This window comes from Aphelocoma coerulescens, chromosome 1 (genome assembly GCF_041296385.1).
Source record: "Aphelocoma coerulescens isolate FSJ_1873_10779 chromosome 1, UR_Acoe_1.0, whole genome shotgun sequence".
NCBI classification, from domain to species: Eukaryota; Metazoa; Chordata; class Aves; order Passeriformes; family Corvidae; genus Aphelocoma; species Aphelocoma coerulescens.
This window is the reverse complement of record NC_091013.1, coordinates 69,751,159-69,766,660: the sequence shown is the minus strand read 5'-3', so window position 1 is coordinate 69,766,660 and position 15,502 is coordinate 69,751,159. Positions and strand designations below refer to the sequence as shown.

The 15,502-nt window shown below is 34.8% G+C and overlaps 1 protein-coding gene across 7 annotated transcripts in view; it reads left to right on the top strand.

Moving 5' to 3' along the window:
• NBEA (neurobeachin) overlaps positions 1 to 15,502 on the top strand; it is a 467,531-nt gene that overhangs the window by 137,750 nt on the left and 314,279 nt on the right. For 6 of the 7 annotated variants that reach the window (XM_069012137.1, XM_069012124.1, XM_069012118.1 and 3 more), the window contains exons 15-24: positions 648 to 710; positions 819 to 916; positions 2,676 to 2,768; positions 6,519 to 6,627; positions 8,655 to 8,736; positions 8,948 to 9,071; positions 9,401 to 9,593; positions 9,829 to 10,851; positions 12,696 to 12,913; positions 14,368 to 14,521. In XM_069012137.1, the coding sequence (XP_068868238.1) occupies positions 648 to 710; positions 819 to 916; positions 2,676 to 2,768; positions 6,519 to 6,627; positions 8,655 to 8,736; positions 8,948 to 9,071; positions 9,401 to 9,593; positions 9,829 to 10,851; positions 12,696 to 12,913; positions 14,368 to 14,521 (2,157 nt within the window). The remainder of the gene's footprint in view (positions 1 to 647; positions 711 to 818; positions 917 to 2,675; positions 2,769 to 6,518; positions 6,628 to 8,654; positions 8,737 to 8,947; positions 9,072 to 9,400; positions 9,594 to 9,828; positions 10,852 to 12,695; positions 12,914 to 14,367; positions 14,522 to 15,502) is intronic. The other variant, XM_069012126.1, reaches the window with a different exon arrangement.

The window sequence follows — 15,502 nt, the reverse complement described above, 5'->3', positions numbered from 1 at the left end:
GATCTTTCATAGCAGAAAATTGGTCATACCTGTCCAGTATTGTGTCTTTTTCTGGTTAATTTAATGTTCATGCACATCCTTCTAATCAGCAGAGAAGTAGTAAATCCATACAAAATTTCTTACTAACCTCACCAAACTCTGCCATGTATATTTTATTAAAATTTTAATATATTTGTATCCAATATATAAAATGTTTTAATTAAATTAATATTTTAAAAAATTTAATTAAATGGTCAAATGAAAAAAATAATTGCAGTTGTCAAGCTCCTTATTGCTTTTTCCTTCTTGTTGGTTCTACCAATGGTTGAAATGGTGTAAGACTCTTTCTCTCTGTAACAGCTGAATGCTACTCTTCGAGGCAAAATCTACTAATTTAAGACTAAACCAAAAACCAGTATTTTCTGTTCTGTCTCAGAAACTGGAGGAGTAGCAGTAATAGTTTGCAGTATCTGAGGGCCAACACCAAAAGAATCTGACCTCATACTGTTTTGAATTGTCAATGTGATAAAGAAAAGCAGTAGAATGATAGGGAAAATTTAGTCTTTTAGGTTCAAATAAAAAAGCTGTAGGATTATTTGACTGGGTTTGCATACCCAGACCTGAGGAATGTATTTTCTCTGAATAATGGCTGTTGGATTTTTTTTCAGGATCGAGGAGTGAAAGAAGATGAACTGCAGAGCATATTAAATTACTTATTAACAATGCACGAGGTACATTTCTGTAATTACCTACCTTTTATTGTAACTAATTGAACCAGCTCTGTGGGAAGCTTGCTGTTGAGGTTAGTTTGTAGAATAACATTGGTGCTTGTCATACAGGATGAAAATATTCATGATGTGCTGCAGCTGCTAGTGGCACTAATGTCCGAACATCCAGCATCCATGATACCTGCCTTTGATCAGAGAAATGGGATACGGTAAGACAGTGAAGTGAGAAAATACCTTAAAAGTAGTTCCAATATCATCGCTGTCCAGTTTGCTTCTTTTTCACATAAATATCACACTTGCTGATCTTTTAAACTTCAATTCCATTAACTTAGGCTTTATTTTTTGACAAAATGAGTGATTTCAGTAAGTTGGAGGAAAAAGAGGGTTTCCACTTAAGATTATCATTATGATATTTAAAGTAACTGCACTGTTTTACTTGCTTCTCAATCTTGAATAGAGTATGTAATTAACAAGATGCATCAAATAGCCATGTATCTATCTCAGAATAATTTTAAATATTCTTTCTTTGTATGTTTAACATTCTCTGGAGAGAAGAAGAGGAGAACAAGAAATCGTGCCCTAGCTTCTCAAATTCTGTCTGACAAAAGTGAAATTCATGCATTTATCTGTTTGGCTATGAAATTAATAACTGATAATTCCCAAAGAAATGTTATTTTTGTTGCGGTTTTATGCCTAATTTGGTAATATAATTTTTTTCAGGGACTAAACACTTTCATGTTAATATTTACTATGGATTTTTATTTTGTGCTCTTCTGAAAATACTTTCAAAATTGCAAGGGGCTTGTAAAAGGGAAAAAAACCCCATAGCATCTACTACTTGATAAATTCAAGCTCAATTTTGCCTGAATGCTAAGATCTTTGTACAAAGATGTGTACTTAAAACTGTTTGAATGAAAATGCTAGTTGAAGGGAAGACTCATGGTTAGGACTTTGCTTTCTGCCTGTAGTTTGTATTCAAACAGAATTCTATTCCTGACATTTTTTGAAGAAAGGTAAGCCTGACTTGGAAGACTGAAGACATCTTTATGTAACATTTGTGGTACTGATATTAAAAGTGTTTGATTGTGCAGTCTTTATGTTTAGAAGTCTGTCTTGTAAAAGTGTGGAGAATGCACAGGATTTCAAGTTTTAAGTATTTAAAAAACAAAACACACCCAAAGCCTTACATAAAATTAGGGGTTCATTGGCCTAAGTTATCAGAGGACAAAAGCCTCAGAAGTCATTTGGTAATAGCATAAGTCACTTCAAAAGAGGAAGATATTGTCTGCTAAAGCACTCTTTAGTGGAGAAAGACTAGAAAGACTGGCTAAAAGCTGAAGTCAAGCTAATTCTAATGGGAAGCTAAAATATAAATTCAAAAATTTGTTGCAGAACAGTGCAGGGGAAAGGTAATGTTTTCTTTCTCTTGCTGTCTTCAGATGAAGGCTGGTTTCCTTTCTGAAAGACTGCAGAATTTGTGCTTAAACCTCTCATGTTAATTAAATATCTAATATTTAGATTAGTTAATATTTGAGGCACTTTTTTTTTTAATCAAGGATTTAAAAATAGTGGGTGTAATGAAAGGAGATTTTCACTAGCATCCAGGTACTCCAGGATATGACCTTATGTGTTCCAGTCTGCTTCTCTTGTCCTAAGCTGCAACTGCTCAGACTGTCTTTTGTTTGGTTGTTCCAAGAGAGAAGTCTAGGATAAGATGTTACTTTCTGTTATGAAACATTGAACTGAACCAAGCTACACCATGTCTCCAACCTCAAGAATTTGTAATCAAGCTCTTATGCTGCACTTGATTCTTTCAATATATCCTTCTATTTTGTGTAAATTGTTGTTTTTATTGATTTATTTCTTAATAAATATCCTCATTCAGTGAAATACAAGCTATATATATGATGTTTAGTAATACAATCTATATATGTGATGTTTGAGCTTGAATTTGTTTTTCTGTTTTAGAGTAATTTATAAGTTACTGGCTTCCAAAAGTGAAAGTATATGGGTGCAAGCTTTGAAGGTCCTTGGATATTTTCTTAAACATTTGGGTCATAAGTAAGTGTCATTTTAAAATTTTTGTAGTGGTGTATTTAAGTTCACAATTCTTACTGTCTTTTTGTCATGATTACTGTAATTGTCAGTCTTTAGAAATTGCTTCAAATTATTAGGTCTTCTGATTAATAATTTGTACAGTGTTACCTTTATAAATCAGATAAAATTAATTTTTTCCAGTTAACTTGCTATTACTATGATGTTTGAAACATTGATTGTCTTTCAAATATACAACATGCTGAAACTCAAGTCTTAAAACAAGGGAAGAACATTTTCCAGAAATACGTCTTGTAACTATATATTGCATGTTCAGCTAAAGTTAACAGGAAACATATGAGTGTGATCTAAAATTTGCTTCTGGAATTACCAGTGTCATAGCAATAAAATTTTCAGGGCAGCACTTCTAAAAATAGTTTTAGAAGGATGGGAATAAATGAAATAGAATATTTTATTGACATGGGAATATTTCAGGAGGAAAAGTAGATACATCAAGCAAGTGGTGTTTAAAAATGGTGGTAAGGACATATCTCTGCACAAGAAATACTCACACAGAAAATGTGGCAGCAAGAAATAGTCCCATTTAAAAAGACCTGATGTCACAAAATGGGTTTACTTAGTCTCTTCTTCCATATTATGGTGTCAAGGAAGCACTAGCAATCATGCAGTGCTGCATAGCCTGCTGTTGCTCATTTTTTCCCTTCTACATGTGGTGTTAAGCTCCCTGCCGGGATTCGTGTAAAATGGCATTTTAGTGGGAGGCTGTGTATTATAAAAATTAACCACATGCTTCCCAAGAGGCTTCATCATGTAAGCCTCCTTTGAAGGGAAAGGAGGTAGGACTCCAGCCAGAGTGCAGTATTGCTAGAAATACTTTTCTCAGTAAGATCAATAAAGTATGACTGTATAATTGAGAGAGTTAGCTGAGAATATGCTTCTAAATGGGATTTTTCCTTTGGGATCCAGCAAGTTGAATACTGTTCTGGGAATTAATAAAGCAAATTGATAGTCCACTCAAGAATCTCCAAGGACTTTTCAAACATTACTTACTAAAAGTCATTCACATTGATAGGAGTTGGATTAAGTATGATACACCAGATAAAGGTTTGACTTGTCAGAAGCCTGATTGTATCCAGAGAAGTACATTTCTTTAAAATATTTATCACTTATCCAGAAAATCAAGTAGCAAACTATATTCTAGAGTGCATCAGGCACAGCACTGGCAGCTGGGCAAGGGAGGGCATTGTCCTGCTCTGCTCTGCACTGGGGCAGCTTCACCTCGACTGCTGGGGGAAGTTTTGGGCACCACAATATTGTAAGGACATTAAATAGTGGATAGTGTTCAAAGGAGGGCAACCAAGATGGTGAAGGGCCTGGAGGGGAAGCCGTATGAGGAGCTGCTGAGGTCACTTGGTCTGTTCAGCCTGGAGGAGACTGAGGGGAGGCCTCATTGCAGTTACAACTTCCTTGTGAGGGGAAGAGAATGGGCAGGCACTGAGCTCTTCGCTGTGGTTACCAGTGACAGGACTCAAGGTAACAGCATGAAGCCAAATCAGAGGAGGTTTAGGTTGGATTTTCGGGGGATGTTTTTCACCCAGAGGGTGGCTGGACACTGGAACAGACTCCCCAGGGAAGCGGTCACAGCACCAGCCTGATGGAGGTCAAGAAGTGTTTGAACAACACTCTCAAGCACGTGGTGTGACTCTTGGGGATGGTCCTGTGCTGGGCCAGAGATGGACTCAGTGATCCTTGTGGGTCCCTCACAACTCAGCATGTTCTATGATTCTATGGTTACAGAAAAAGAAAAGTGAGCCTTTTTGGAAGCTGAAATTTTAATTCCCGGTCCTTAACATCTACTTGTGATTATGGATGTGTCAGTGGAGTTTCCATTGTTGAATGAACATATGTACTTAGCAAAAATTAACTTTATTTTTCATGTAATTGGAGTCATTGAAATCCCCTTGAATACTCTGTGTAACTTTCAAAGTTTTTTTAATTTTTAGACCTCTGAACATCTGCAAATGTGCATATTTTATGTAGATTTTAGCAAGTCAAAATGCCCTTCCATTTCATGTTTTACAGCTAGTGCTTGTTCCTTTTTGTTCACATACATATGTGTGCATACACATGACTTTATAAAATGGAAGACAACCATAGGAAATTCTAAGCAATTATAAAATTTTAAAGCACTTAGATTTCTGTTTCACAGTATGGGAAACAGGCATTGCATTGTAATACATTGAAGCAGAATTGCATAAAGAGATGTTACATGATTTATGAAATCTAAACCCATACAATAGTACTAAGAAATGTGTAGGTATAAAACCAATTACTGTTGCTGTAGTTCATATATATTCATTGCAGATGAAGCTATAGAGTGGAAGTAATTGATTCTCAGAAGTGACCAGTAATGTGTTAGATGAGAGCCTGAATAACTTAATTGATTTTTCTTTGTGATCTGTGATGATAGACTACTTTGTCTAACCTTAACAGTTGACAAAATCCTGGTTTTTTCCTTCTCTGCCATATTTGATTCTTTCTATGCCACCACTTGAAATAATAGTCCGTTGTTTACTTTTGAGTTTTACCTGCACTTTTAAACTTCCCAATGGATTTCTTCTTCTTCTATCTGCTAAACCATACCTTAAAAGGTTGAATAGCAGTAGATTTTCTCATAAGTAGCTCATGAACTCCCTTCTGTGCATAGAAAAGAACACACTGTTGTAAGTTGTTGTCACTCTCTTTTGTGGTTCTTTGAATATTATAAAATAATCTATTAATTTCAAAAGTTCTAGCATGAACCTATATAATTTCTTATTTTTACTGGTAATCATGAAAACACAGTTTCTTTACTTTTGAATGCATAAATTTTTTAGAAACTTTACTGTACTGTAACCAATTTAAAATTGTTCTGCTGCTTTAATATGGATTATTATTTATTTTGAAAAATGGTTTTTGTTTCATATCCATTAAAGTAGAAGGTAAATTTAATGATGCAAAGTATGAGAAATGCTCTATTTATGATGTTATATCCCATTTCAAAAGGGTGGGGTTTAGGGGCAAAACATTGATCTGAGTTTCTTTGTTCTCCACTTTTTAAGATTTGAGTAGTTTTGGATCCCAGGTGTGAAACACTTCAATCACATAGAATTTCATAACTTTTCAGGATTTTATTTCTTTTTCAATGCAACATGTGTTATTCCAGGATTAAATTATTTTGGCTTCATGAGAGAATCATGTATTAAAAAGAAAGGTGGTACTGAAAAATCCATATATATATTAGTATTAACACATACAGATTGCTTGAACAATCTGAGGGAGGTTGGCCCAGATCACCCACTGTGTTTGCTTCCAACCTAACAAATTCTGTGATTCTGTGATTAATGTTGGAAAATATGAAGTTGGATTGTCCTGAGTTCTTGTGATGTGGCAAAAGGTGTGTTTTTCAGTGATCATATTTTAACCAGCCTCTGTAAGATAGGAGGAGTTGACTTTGAGAATGGTGTGTGATTTATTTTATACAAAAGCTCATTCTAAATACAACATTGTTTTCTGAGAACCTTTGTATATTTGTACAATTGCATTCATTTGGGGAAATATCTTAAATGATATCTATTTCCTAATATGTACAGAATAACAAGCTTGGGATCTTTTTAGTACAGCATCAAAATATTTGGCTTTTGGGTTTTATCTTGCATTTACTTAAAATGCTCAGCATGCTTGGCATGTGTCTAATGTTTTTGTTTTCTCTTACAGGAGAAAGGTTGAAATCATGCATACTCACAGTCTTTTTACACTTCTTGGAGAAAGGTTGATGCTGCACACAAATACAGTGACCGTTACAACATATAACACTCTTTATGAGGTACAAGTTTTTAAATGTAAAGATTGTTGTTTCTTTTGTAAAAAGTATGGCTTAAAAATATCCGTGCTCTATAATATCCTGATTCTCAAGACTTTTTAGAAAAATTTTAGAAATTTTGAGAAAGAACTTCTTGGTTCACGTTGTATTTTGCCATGTTTTGGATGTTTTTATTAATAATGTCATAATTTTTACATACGCTCTATAAAACTTTCCACTTCTGATGGAAGAAATCCTGCTACTTAGCATGTTAATCACTTTCCACAAAAAAACCACCATCAGTTACTGCAGATCTTCAATTGCTCATACTTCTCCATTGTTTGGAAAGTTTGTTTCCATTGAAATGGAAAGTGCTGAAGTCAGAGATGCCTCTCTCTCTCTCTTTTTTCTATTTCATGTCACTCATTTCAAGTTTACGAAATTTTGAAGAGTGCTGTTTTTTTCTTTTTTAACTGTGCCAAATGATAACTAACACAGCCACTTTTATGTACCAGCTACTGCTTGAGGTAAATAAGTATAACCCCAAAGCATTCAGCTATTCTACCAGGTTCTTGTAGAAACTTCAGTTTCAGTGATGAGCAATTTTGTAAAAGCAACATATTGAGAACATCAAGTTGGTTGAAACTCATGTCTCATGCTTGCATGCATAAAGCTCTTGTCCAATCTTCAATTATTACTAAAATGATGACTTAGAATAGAATCTCTTGCAATTTCTGAAAATCTTATGGACTAGAAAGATTTTTTTATATTTTTTAGTCATAAATAGATTTAATGGCTAGATGCTCAGGGTTGGTTCCAGAAAAGGAAAAAGACTAGACGAGCGCTTGGTTTTTAGGGTTCCGAGTAGTGTAAAAAATTATTCTTCTATGATTGTAAAAACCCCAAGGCAAAACCTAAGCATCATCTATTTGCCAGTGACTTAGATGTCAAGTTCTTTTTTACTGCATATTACCTTTTATGATTTGGCCACTTGGGTCTCAGAGTCTAGTTCCTGCATTCAGTTTTCTGAGAGCTTCTGTGATTGGTATTCTCAGAAAATGCATAACTCATTGACAAAATTAAAGTCCTCATAGAGTTCAGCATCCACAGCCATGTACATTTGAAAAAATAGTCAGAGGAAAGGAGAGAAAAGGGGTTAAGTGCTGTGAGTACAGAAAGTTTGCTAAGAAACTGATGCTAAGGAAGAGATATTTTCCATATTCTCTCATAAAAAGCAAGGGCATATTTGCATTCTATTTTAAATATAAATATGTAAAGACCTATTCTAAGATACTGTGTTTATGACTGACATTATTTTGATTATTTCTTAATGAGTGAGCTAAAGTTCTGCTTTAAAATAAATATTGCTAGTGAAATTACTCTATTTTGAAAGGCATTTACTTGAATGTACTTACTGAGAATTCTCTGTTGATATAATTGAATTTTTAGCTTGTTCTTAAAAATAAAGTTGCATACACACATCCAGTGACAGGTATCCTGGTGTTAAAAGTTTGTGGTGTTGCCTCAATACAGATTAATTAGCTTGTCAGGTACAATGCATGCAATGGGAGAATGCTCTGTCTTCCTCATTATGTGAAGGCCCAGGATTATTCCTGTGGAATGCTGTCTCTGACTCATACTCTTTACTAGATGGAGGAAACCAAACCCAGTTTTAAGAATTATTCAGTTTGGTTATAGATGAAATGTATGAGAATAATTATTGATGTATGTAGCTTGTGAAAGATATTTTGATCTGTGAGTGTATAACAATATGAGAAATATTAATGGAATATCTTTAAAATACCTTTACTGTATATTTAGGCAATGAACTCAAAGGTTAGCTAATCAGCCACAGTACAACAATGAAACTTGATCCCTGCACAGAGGAATTGCTTTATTCCATTCTTCAAAATTTAAAATATTTTACCTAATTTTTTAATATGAGGTTTCATGTGGCCACGGTAAACGTTCTTAACAAATTTAAAAACGAACAAAGAAATACTGTAGTGTTTGATTAAAAATGGTAAAAGGAAGTTACTATTCTGTTTTAGATTTTGACGGAACAAGTATGCACCCAAGTTGTTCATAAACCGCATCCAGAGCCAGATTCAACAGTGAAAATTCAGAATCCAAGTAAGGACAATATATTATGTTTGTTTGATAAATGTATCATCTAGAGGTTGTGGGGTTTTTTGAAATGATGGTTCAGAAAGTGAGAATAATTCATTAATGTATCTTAGATACATATGGGTTTCTGTTACCTCTTACATTAGTGGCTGTCAGCAACTATTTCTTTTTTTAACATTTGTAAAGTGCTTTACATAACTAATTTATTCTTTCAAAGTGATTCTTAAGGTGGTGGCAACGCTGTTAAAAAACTCCACACCAAGTGCAGAGCTGATGGAAGTTCGACGTTTGTTCTTATCTGATATGATAAAACTCTTTAGTAATAGCCGTGAAAACAGAAGGTATGTCAATACAAATGGTATTTTCTCATCCTTGATTTCTGGGTAGTAGCAATCTGTTATATTCTGTGTAGAGTTTTATACTCTATAATAAATTAAATATATTTAAAATAAATTTAATACATTTGTGGTAACTTTTCTTAGTTCAGTTACTAATACTGGATTCTTCTCTATAGTGTACTTTAATTTTTTAATTATACTGAAGTATTTTTAAGTTTATTCCTAATATTGGATTGATGTTCAGAGATGATGTTCCTCCCATCTTAACCATCACAATGTTAAAATAGAGAAACTTTGTTTGGATATATTTTGAACTAATTATTTCACTTTAGATGTTTACTTCAGTGTTCAGTGTGGCAGGACTGGATGTTTTCTCTGGGATACATTAACCCAAAGAACTCTGAAGAGCAGAAGATCACAGAGATGGTTTACAACATTTTCCGTATTCTCTTGTACCATGCAATAAAATATGAATGGGGAGGCTGGAGAGTGTGGGTGGATACTCTTTCTATAGCTCATTCCAAGGTAAGAAACAGCTCATAGATGTTTTTTAAATACTGGTAACCCCCAAAGGCAGTAGTGATATAGTAATATAAGATGTAAAGTGATTTAGTGCCATCTGGTGGCTGTCCCTATTCATGCCAAGGTGGTTTTTTTTCTTGTCAAACACTTTTTAAGCTGTGTTTTATATGTTTTTAAGAATCTTGCCCAAGTCATCTAGCATATGTTCATCCACATAATCTTTTCTTTTCTTTTTAAGGTCACATATGAAGCTCACAAGGAATATCTAGCAAAAATGTATGAAGAGTATCAAAGGCAAGAGGAAGAAAACATAAAAAAGGGGAAGAAGGGTAATGTGAGCACCATCTCAGGTCTTTCCTCTCAGACAACGGGAGCAAAAGGTGGAATGGAAATTCGAGAGATAGAAGATCTTTCACAAAGTCAAAGTCCAGAAAGTGAAACAGATTACCCTGTCAGTACAGATACGAGGGACTTGCTCATGGCTACAAAGGTGTCAGATGATGTGCTTGGAACTGCTGAGAGACCCGGAGGAGGAGGAGTGCATGTGGAGGTTCACGACCTTTTAGTTGATATAAAAGCTGAAAAAGTAGAAGCTACTGAAGTAAAACTTGATGATATGGATTTATCACCAGAGACACTGGGAACTGGAGAAAATGGTGCGCTGGTAGAAGTGGAATCTCTTCTAGATAACGTGTATAGTGCAGCTGTTGAGAAGCTCCAAAACAATGTTCATGGAAGTGTGGGTATTATTAAGAAGAATGAGGAAAAAGATAATGGTCCATTAATAACTCTGGCTGATGAGAAGGATGAACCTTCCACTAACAATACCTCATTTCTCTTTGATAAAATACCTAGTCAGGAGGAGAAACTCCTTCCTGAACTTTCAAGTAATCATATTGCTATTCCAAATGTGCAAGAGACACAGATGCATCTTGGTGTAAATGATGATTTGGGATTGCTTGCACATATGACAGGTAGTGTAGATATAACTTGTGCTTCAAGTATAATAGAGGACAAGGAGTTCAAGATTCACACCACTTCAGATGGAATGAATAGCATTTCTGAGAGGGAGTTGTCTTCATCATCTAAAGGATTAGAATATGCTGAAATGACTGCCACAACTCTTGAGACAGAGTCTTCTGGTAGCAAAACTGTACCTAATGTTGATGCAGGAAGTATAATATCAGATACAGAAAGATCTGATGATGGTAAGGAGGCAGGAAAGGAGATTCGGAAGATCCAGACAACTACCACAACCCAGGTAAATTTCAAGTAGCCATGTATGTGTCTGATGCAATCCGTGTTCATTGCTGAGGGATAAATTAATAGTATGAGATCTGAGAGATATTTGAAGTATATTTATTTAATTATATGAAAAATGTACATCTTCCAGGCCTATTTTCTTTGAAAATGCCATAATGCGGAGTCTTTCATGACTGTATAGAAAACATATATTGCATATACTACTTAAATAACAGTTATTCCTCACTAAAATCAATGATTAACTACAATGAATTGGTTTAAATATGTGGGCATTAATCTCTCCTTTAAATAATTTGCTCAGAAAGAATTATCAACTGAGCAACCAGCAGAAATTTATCTTCTAATCACTTCTTTGTGGGCAATGAACTCTAAGCTGTCCATGGTTAAATATTTTTTCTTAAAATGAAGTTAACCTTAGTAAAAAAAAAAAAAAAAATTGAAGTAGGTATTAAATAAAATATAAACGGGAAATTATTGTTTTATTGAATAATGAGCAATTTTAATTTTAGCATGTTTACTGTGTAGCTGGCAGTTGGAATTTTGATTGCTGTAGATGTGGTAACTGCCTCATTAGATGTGATCTCCTTGATATCACTGAACACTGAAAATTACTTAAAGACAAGCCACCTAAGTGTAGATACTTAAGTGTTTCGTGCTTGCTTATGCAGTGGAAATGCACATCAAAGCCCATTCTTGCAGATACAGTATTATTGGCTAGATAAAAGCTCCTCTGTTATGGTACAATTGTGATGCCATTGCTGCTGCTGGCATGAGGGTTACCTGCAGTTGTGCCTGAGGGAAACTGTGTTTGACTGGAGTTGCTAACCTCAAATTCTCTAAAAACAGGTCTACAACCATCTCCCTGCCTTATTAGTAAGAAGTAACTGTCTTTTATCCAAATGGACTGAAAGAAAACAAGCAAATTGTGCTACAGAGATGGGACTACTGCTTACTTCTGAGAAGAGTTAATGCCTTTATCAATAATAGATCAAATATTAAAGAATATAAAATTCACTCTTTCCTGTGTTTCCAACTAGAAAAAACTGAATATACGAATATACAATTGAAAGAGCTATGCAGAAGATTCATGGGAAAAATTAAAATCTTGGATAAGTCTAAGATAACTCTAAGGAAAACACAGGAAATACAAGCAACAGTAAAAATTTTAGTCCCAAGAGGTCAAACTGAATAAAGGAAACCTTCTCTGCTTTCAAAATACTGGCTACAGGAGATCAAGATCAGATTAAATATACAAGAAGCTTTTCAGCTCAACTCCAATGCTATGTCCATTTTTACATTGCTAACATAATTGTTTTGAAAAGTTCTCTTTTGCTTTTAAATTGACAAAATGGGATTTGGGAGACTATATATAATTCTCTAATGATCCTGCTAAAAAGACCAGATAAATAAATTTGTTTTGAAAAATGAGGAGCTGTCCAAAAATGCCCTCGTTCCTTGAAGCCATCACTATGTAGTTTGCTCATTTTTTCAGTCAAATCTTCAAAGAAAATTGTGTTATTAGCCCAAAAAGATAATTGTTACATATAAACAAAATCTTGTCACTGACCTTATATGGGCTACATTTGGTCTTGTGTGTAAGAATTCAAGTGAAGAACCTGAGAGTAAAAGCTTGGTGAGTAGCTGGAGGGGGGCCAGCTTGAGCACTGATTGATTTGACTTGGAGCAGCTCATTTGCTGAAGGATATTGCCTGCCTTGGAACATCAGTATCTCCTGTGGTTTGTGGCCACGTTGTTTTATCCTCTCCTTTCTCTGATTCTGTACTGCATTCAAAAGCACAGTGCATAAAGTTAACATCATTTTTGAACCTCTTGTTGATGTAGGCAATACAGGGTCGATCTGTCACCCAGCAAGACCGGGATTTACGTGTTGACTTGGGATTTCGAGGCATGCCAATGACAGAAGAGCAGCGACGACAGTTTAGTCCAGGTCCACGCACAACTATGTTTCGTATTCCAGAGTTTAAATGGTCTCCCATGCACCAGAGGCTCCTGACAGACTTGCTTTTTGCACTAGAAACAGATGTACATGTTTGGAGAAGGTGGGTTGTTGTTTCTCCTTTAACTCCTGATTTGTGTTTCCATCAATAAGGAAAAATTTGGCGTGTTGGACCGGGGATGCTACTGGGATGGTGGGGAAGAAAAGAGCTCGTGTGAGTTGAAGTGGCCTTCTGTATCTTCTGCCTTGTCTTTTTGCCCCTTCCCAGCCCATAACAGCTCAGTTTCACAGGTAGTAATTCCTGTTTTCTTGAGGCATTGTATAAATCCTGCATACCTAAACAAACTGAGCTGCTCTTTCAGCTTTTATTTAGCATTAGAATCTACTTCCCCTGTTCTAGACAGGATGACTTCTGCTAATGGCCATTTTCTTAACTGATCAATTAAAACGGAGCTTCTCTACCTGCAAGCTGTATAAATAAAACCTCATTCCTATTACATCTTCTAAGGAAACACTCTATTGACAAATTTTCTTTTGCATGCCAGCTTGGTGAAGATGTAATAATTTATAACAGCAATGTGATTTCCTAGGGGTTTTGTACATTTTGTACATGTTAATAGGGGTACTCTAACTATAGTACAATAAAGACAATTTACTCTAATTTTCACTACAGAGTGATTCATTTTCACAAAACTTGAGCATAGTTTTATCAAAGGAGCAATTTATATTACATTTAATTTCCAAGTTGATGAACTGTTCTGTGATACAGACTTGGAAATAGACAATTTTGATGTTTTTCTTTTGGCCAAGTATGTTGGAGGGGGTTGTATTTTGTGTTCAGACAATGTTTGGAGGTTAAAGTTCAGATTATATATTTTCAGTTGAAGCCTTGAGTCTTTGTTTGCTGGCTGACAAAAAATGTTGCTTTGGGGAAAGACCATGCTTACAGACAGAGTTTTCCTCAATATTTTCACACAGGGGTTTTATGTTTTTGTGCAGTGACTGTTTCATGGGACAATTGCTCACCAATTAGGAGTTTCTAATCTTACAAGCATCTGTGGCTTCTGCAGCTGTCATTAATGCTATATTTATTATCAGTTAGTAAGGTTAATATTAAATCAATGTATGGCCATGTTACCAAGTTTCTCCTTTAAAACTGTAGCAGGTGTTATCATTAGGTGTTACCAAGGTGCTTCAAATGGCACTGGTGCAGCATGGTGAACTCTTAAATAGTTGCTTTCATGCTGCAGAAGCAACTCCACTGCTTTCAGCAGAACTGCGTGTGAAGTGAAGTACTGATTGATGGGAATAAAAGGTTAGAAGATGTTGTTCTCAGCTGAGTATTTGAATGTAATCCTGTGCAAAAAGAGATAGCAATCAATTTGTTCATTAGACTAGTCTTGTTGATACTTTTAGACAATTTACATGCAAAGCTTTGTAGACCAGACTCTTCCTTTTTATCAAAGAAACATTCACAGTATGGTTGCAAAGAATGTGTTTATCTAAAATTTATTTTAATTGTTTGTTTTTAATCCATCCTTTCTTCTGTTCTTGCAGTCACTCCACGAAGTCTGTGATGGACTTTGTCAATAGCAATGAAAATATTATTTTTGTACACAACACAATACACCTCATTTCCCAGATGGTAGACAATATTATTATTGCTTGTGGAGGAATTTTACCATTGCTGTCAGCAGCCACATCCCCAACTGTAAGTACAATATTTCCACCCAGTGGTCATATTAGAAATTGTTGTTAATATTGCAAACCAGTATTTGCAGTTGACTTTTCTTCTTTAAGGACTCCTGTTCCCTTTCTGCTATATCCTTCAAAAAATTTATATTTATAATAAAACAGTTACACTTTGATATACAGAGTGTTTATAACATTTTTCATTTGAAATGTTAATTTTATCAGAGTAGTAGTACTTAGTAAGAATAATATTTCATAGTAATTTAATATTTCATTTACAGGGATCACCATTAGGATAATGATTCCTGTAACAAAGTGGCATGCTTTATGATGTCTGCTTATTGATAGTCATAAGCTTTTTTGCATGGCCACTGTTAACTTGCATGCCAAATGATACCACAAGTCATCCCCTATCTAGTCTGTTTACTTCTTCCTTCTGTAGGTCCTTTCCCCCTCTTTTTTTTTTAAATCTTATATTGAAAATAACTGATTTTTTTATCCACTCAAATATTCTTAATAAGTTGTAAGTTCTTAACAGACTAAAGCTCAAGAAGGCAGAGTATTTTCACTAAAAAGGGAAGAATATTTTATAAATATTGCATTATTGACAAGAGTAATTACATTATTCGAATGTGATGCCTTGTCTGTACACTCAATGTCTGTGACTATTTCTTTCATACTAATTGTTTTCTTGAGCATCCTGTAAAAATTATTTGTAGTTAATATCGGTCTTTGAAAGGGGAGACAATGAGACCCAGAGGGGACAAAGGGCTCCTCTGAAACAATGTGGGTAGTAGGCACTGGAGACTGCAAATGTGGTTTGCAGTAAAAGCTCAAATCTTTGGTCTAGCCATTCAGCAATTGAGATTACTTTACTTTTTCTTTACTGTTACTTCTAGTTAAAAAACCTTTCTTTGCAGATTTTATTTGAAAGATATGAATGTATGGGCTGGCAATTTGCTAAACATTAATAGGATTTTCAGGCAGGCAATTAATGTTA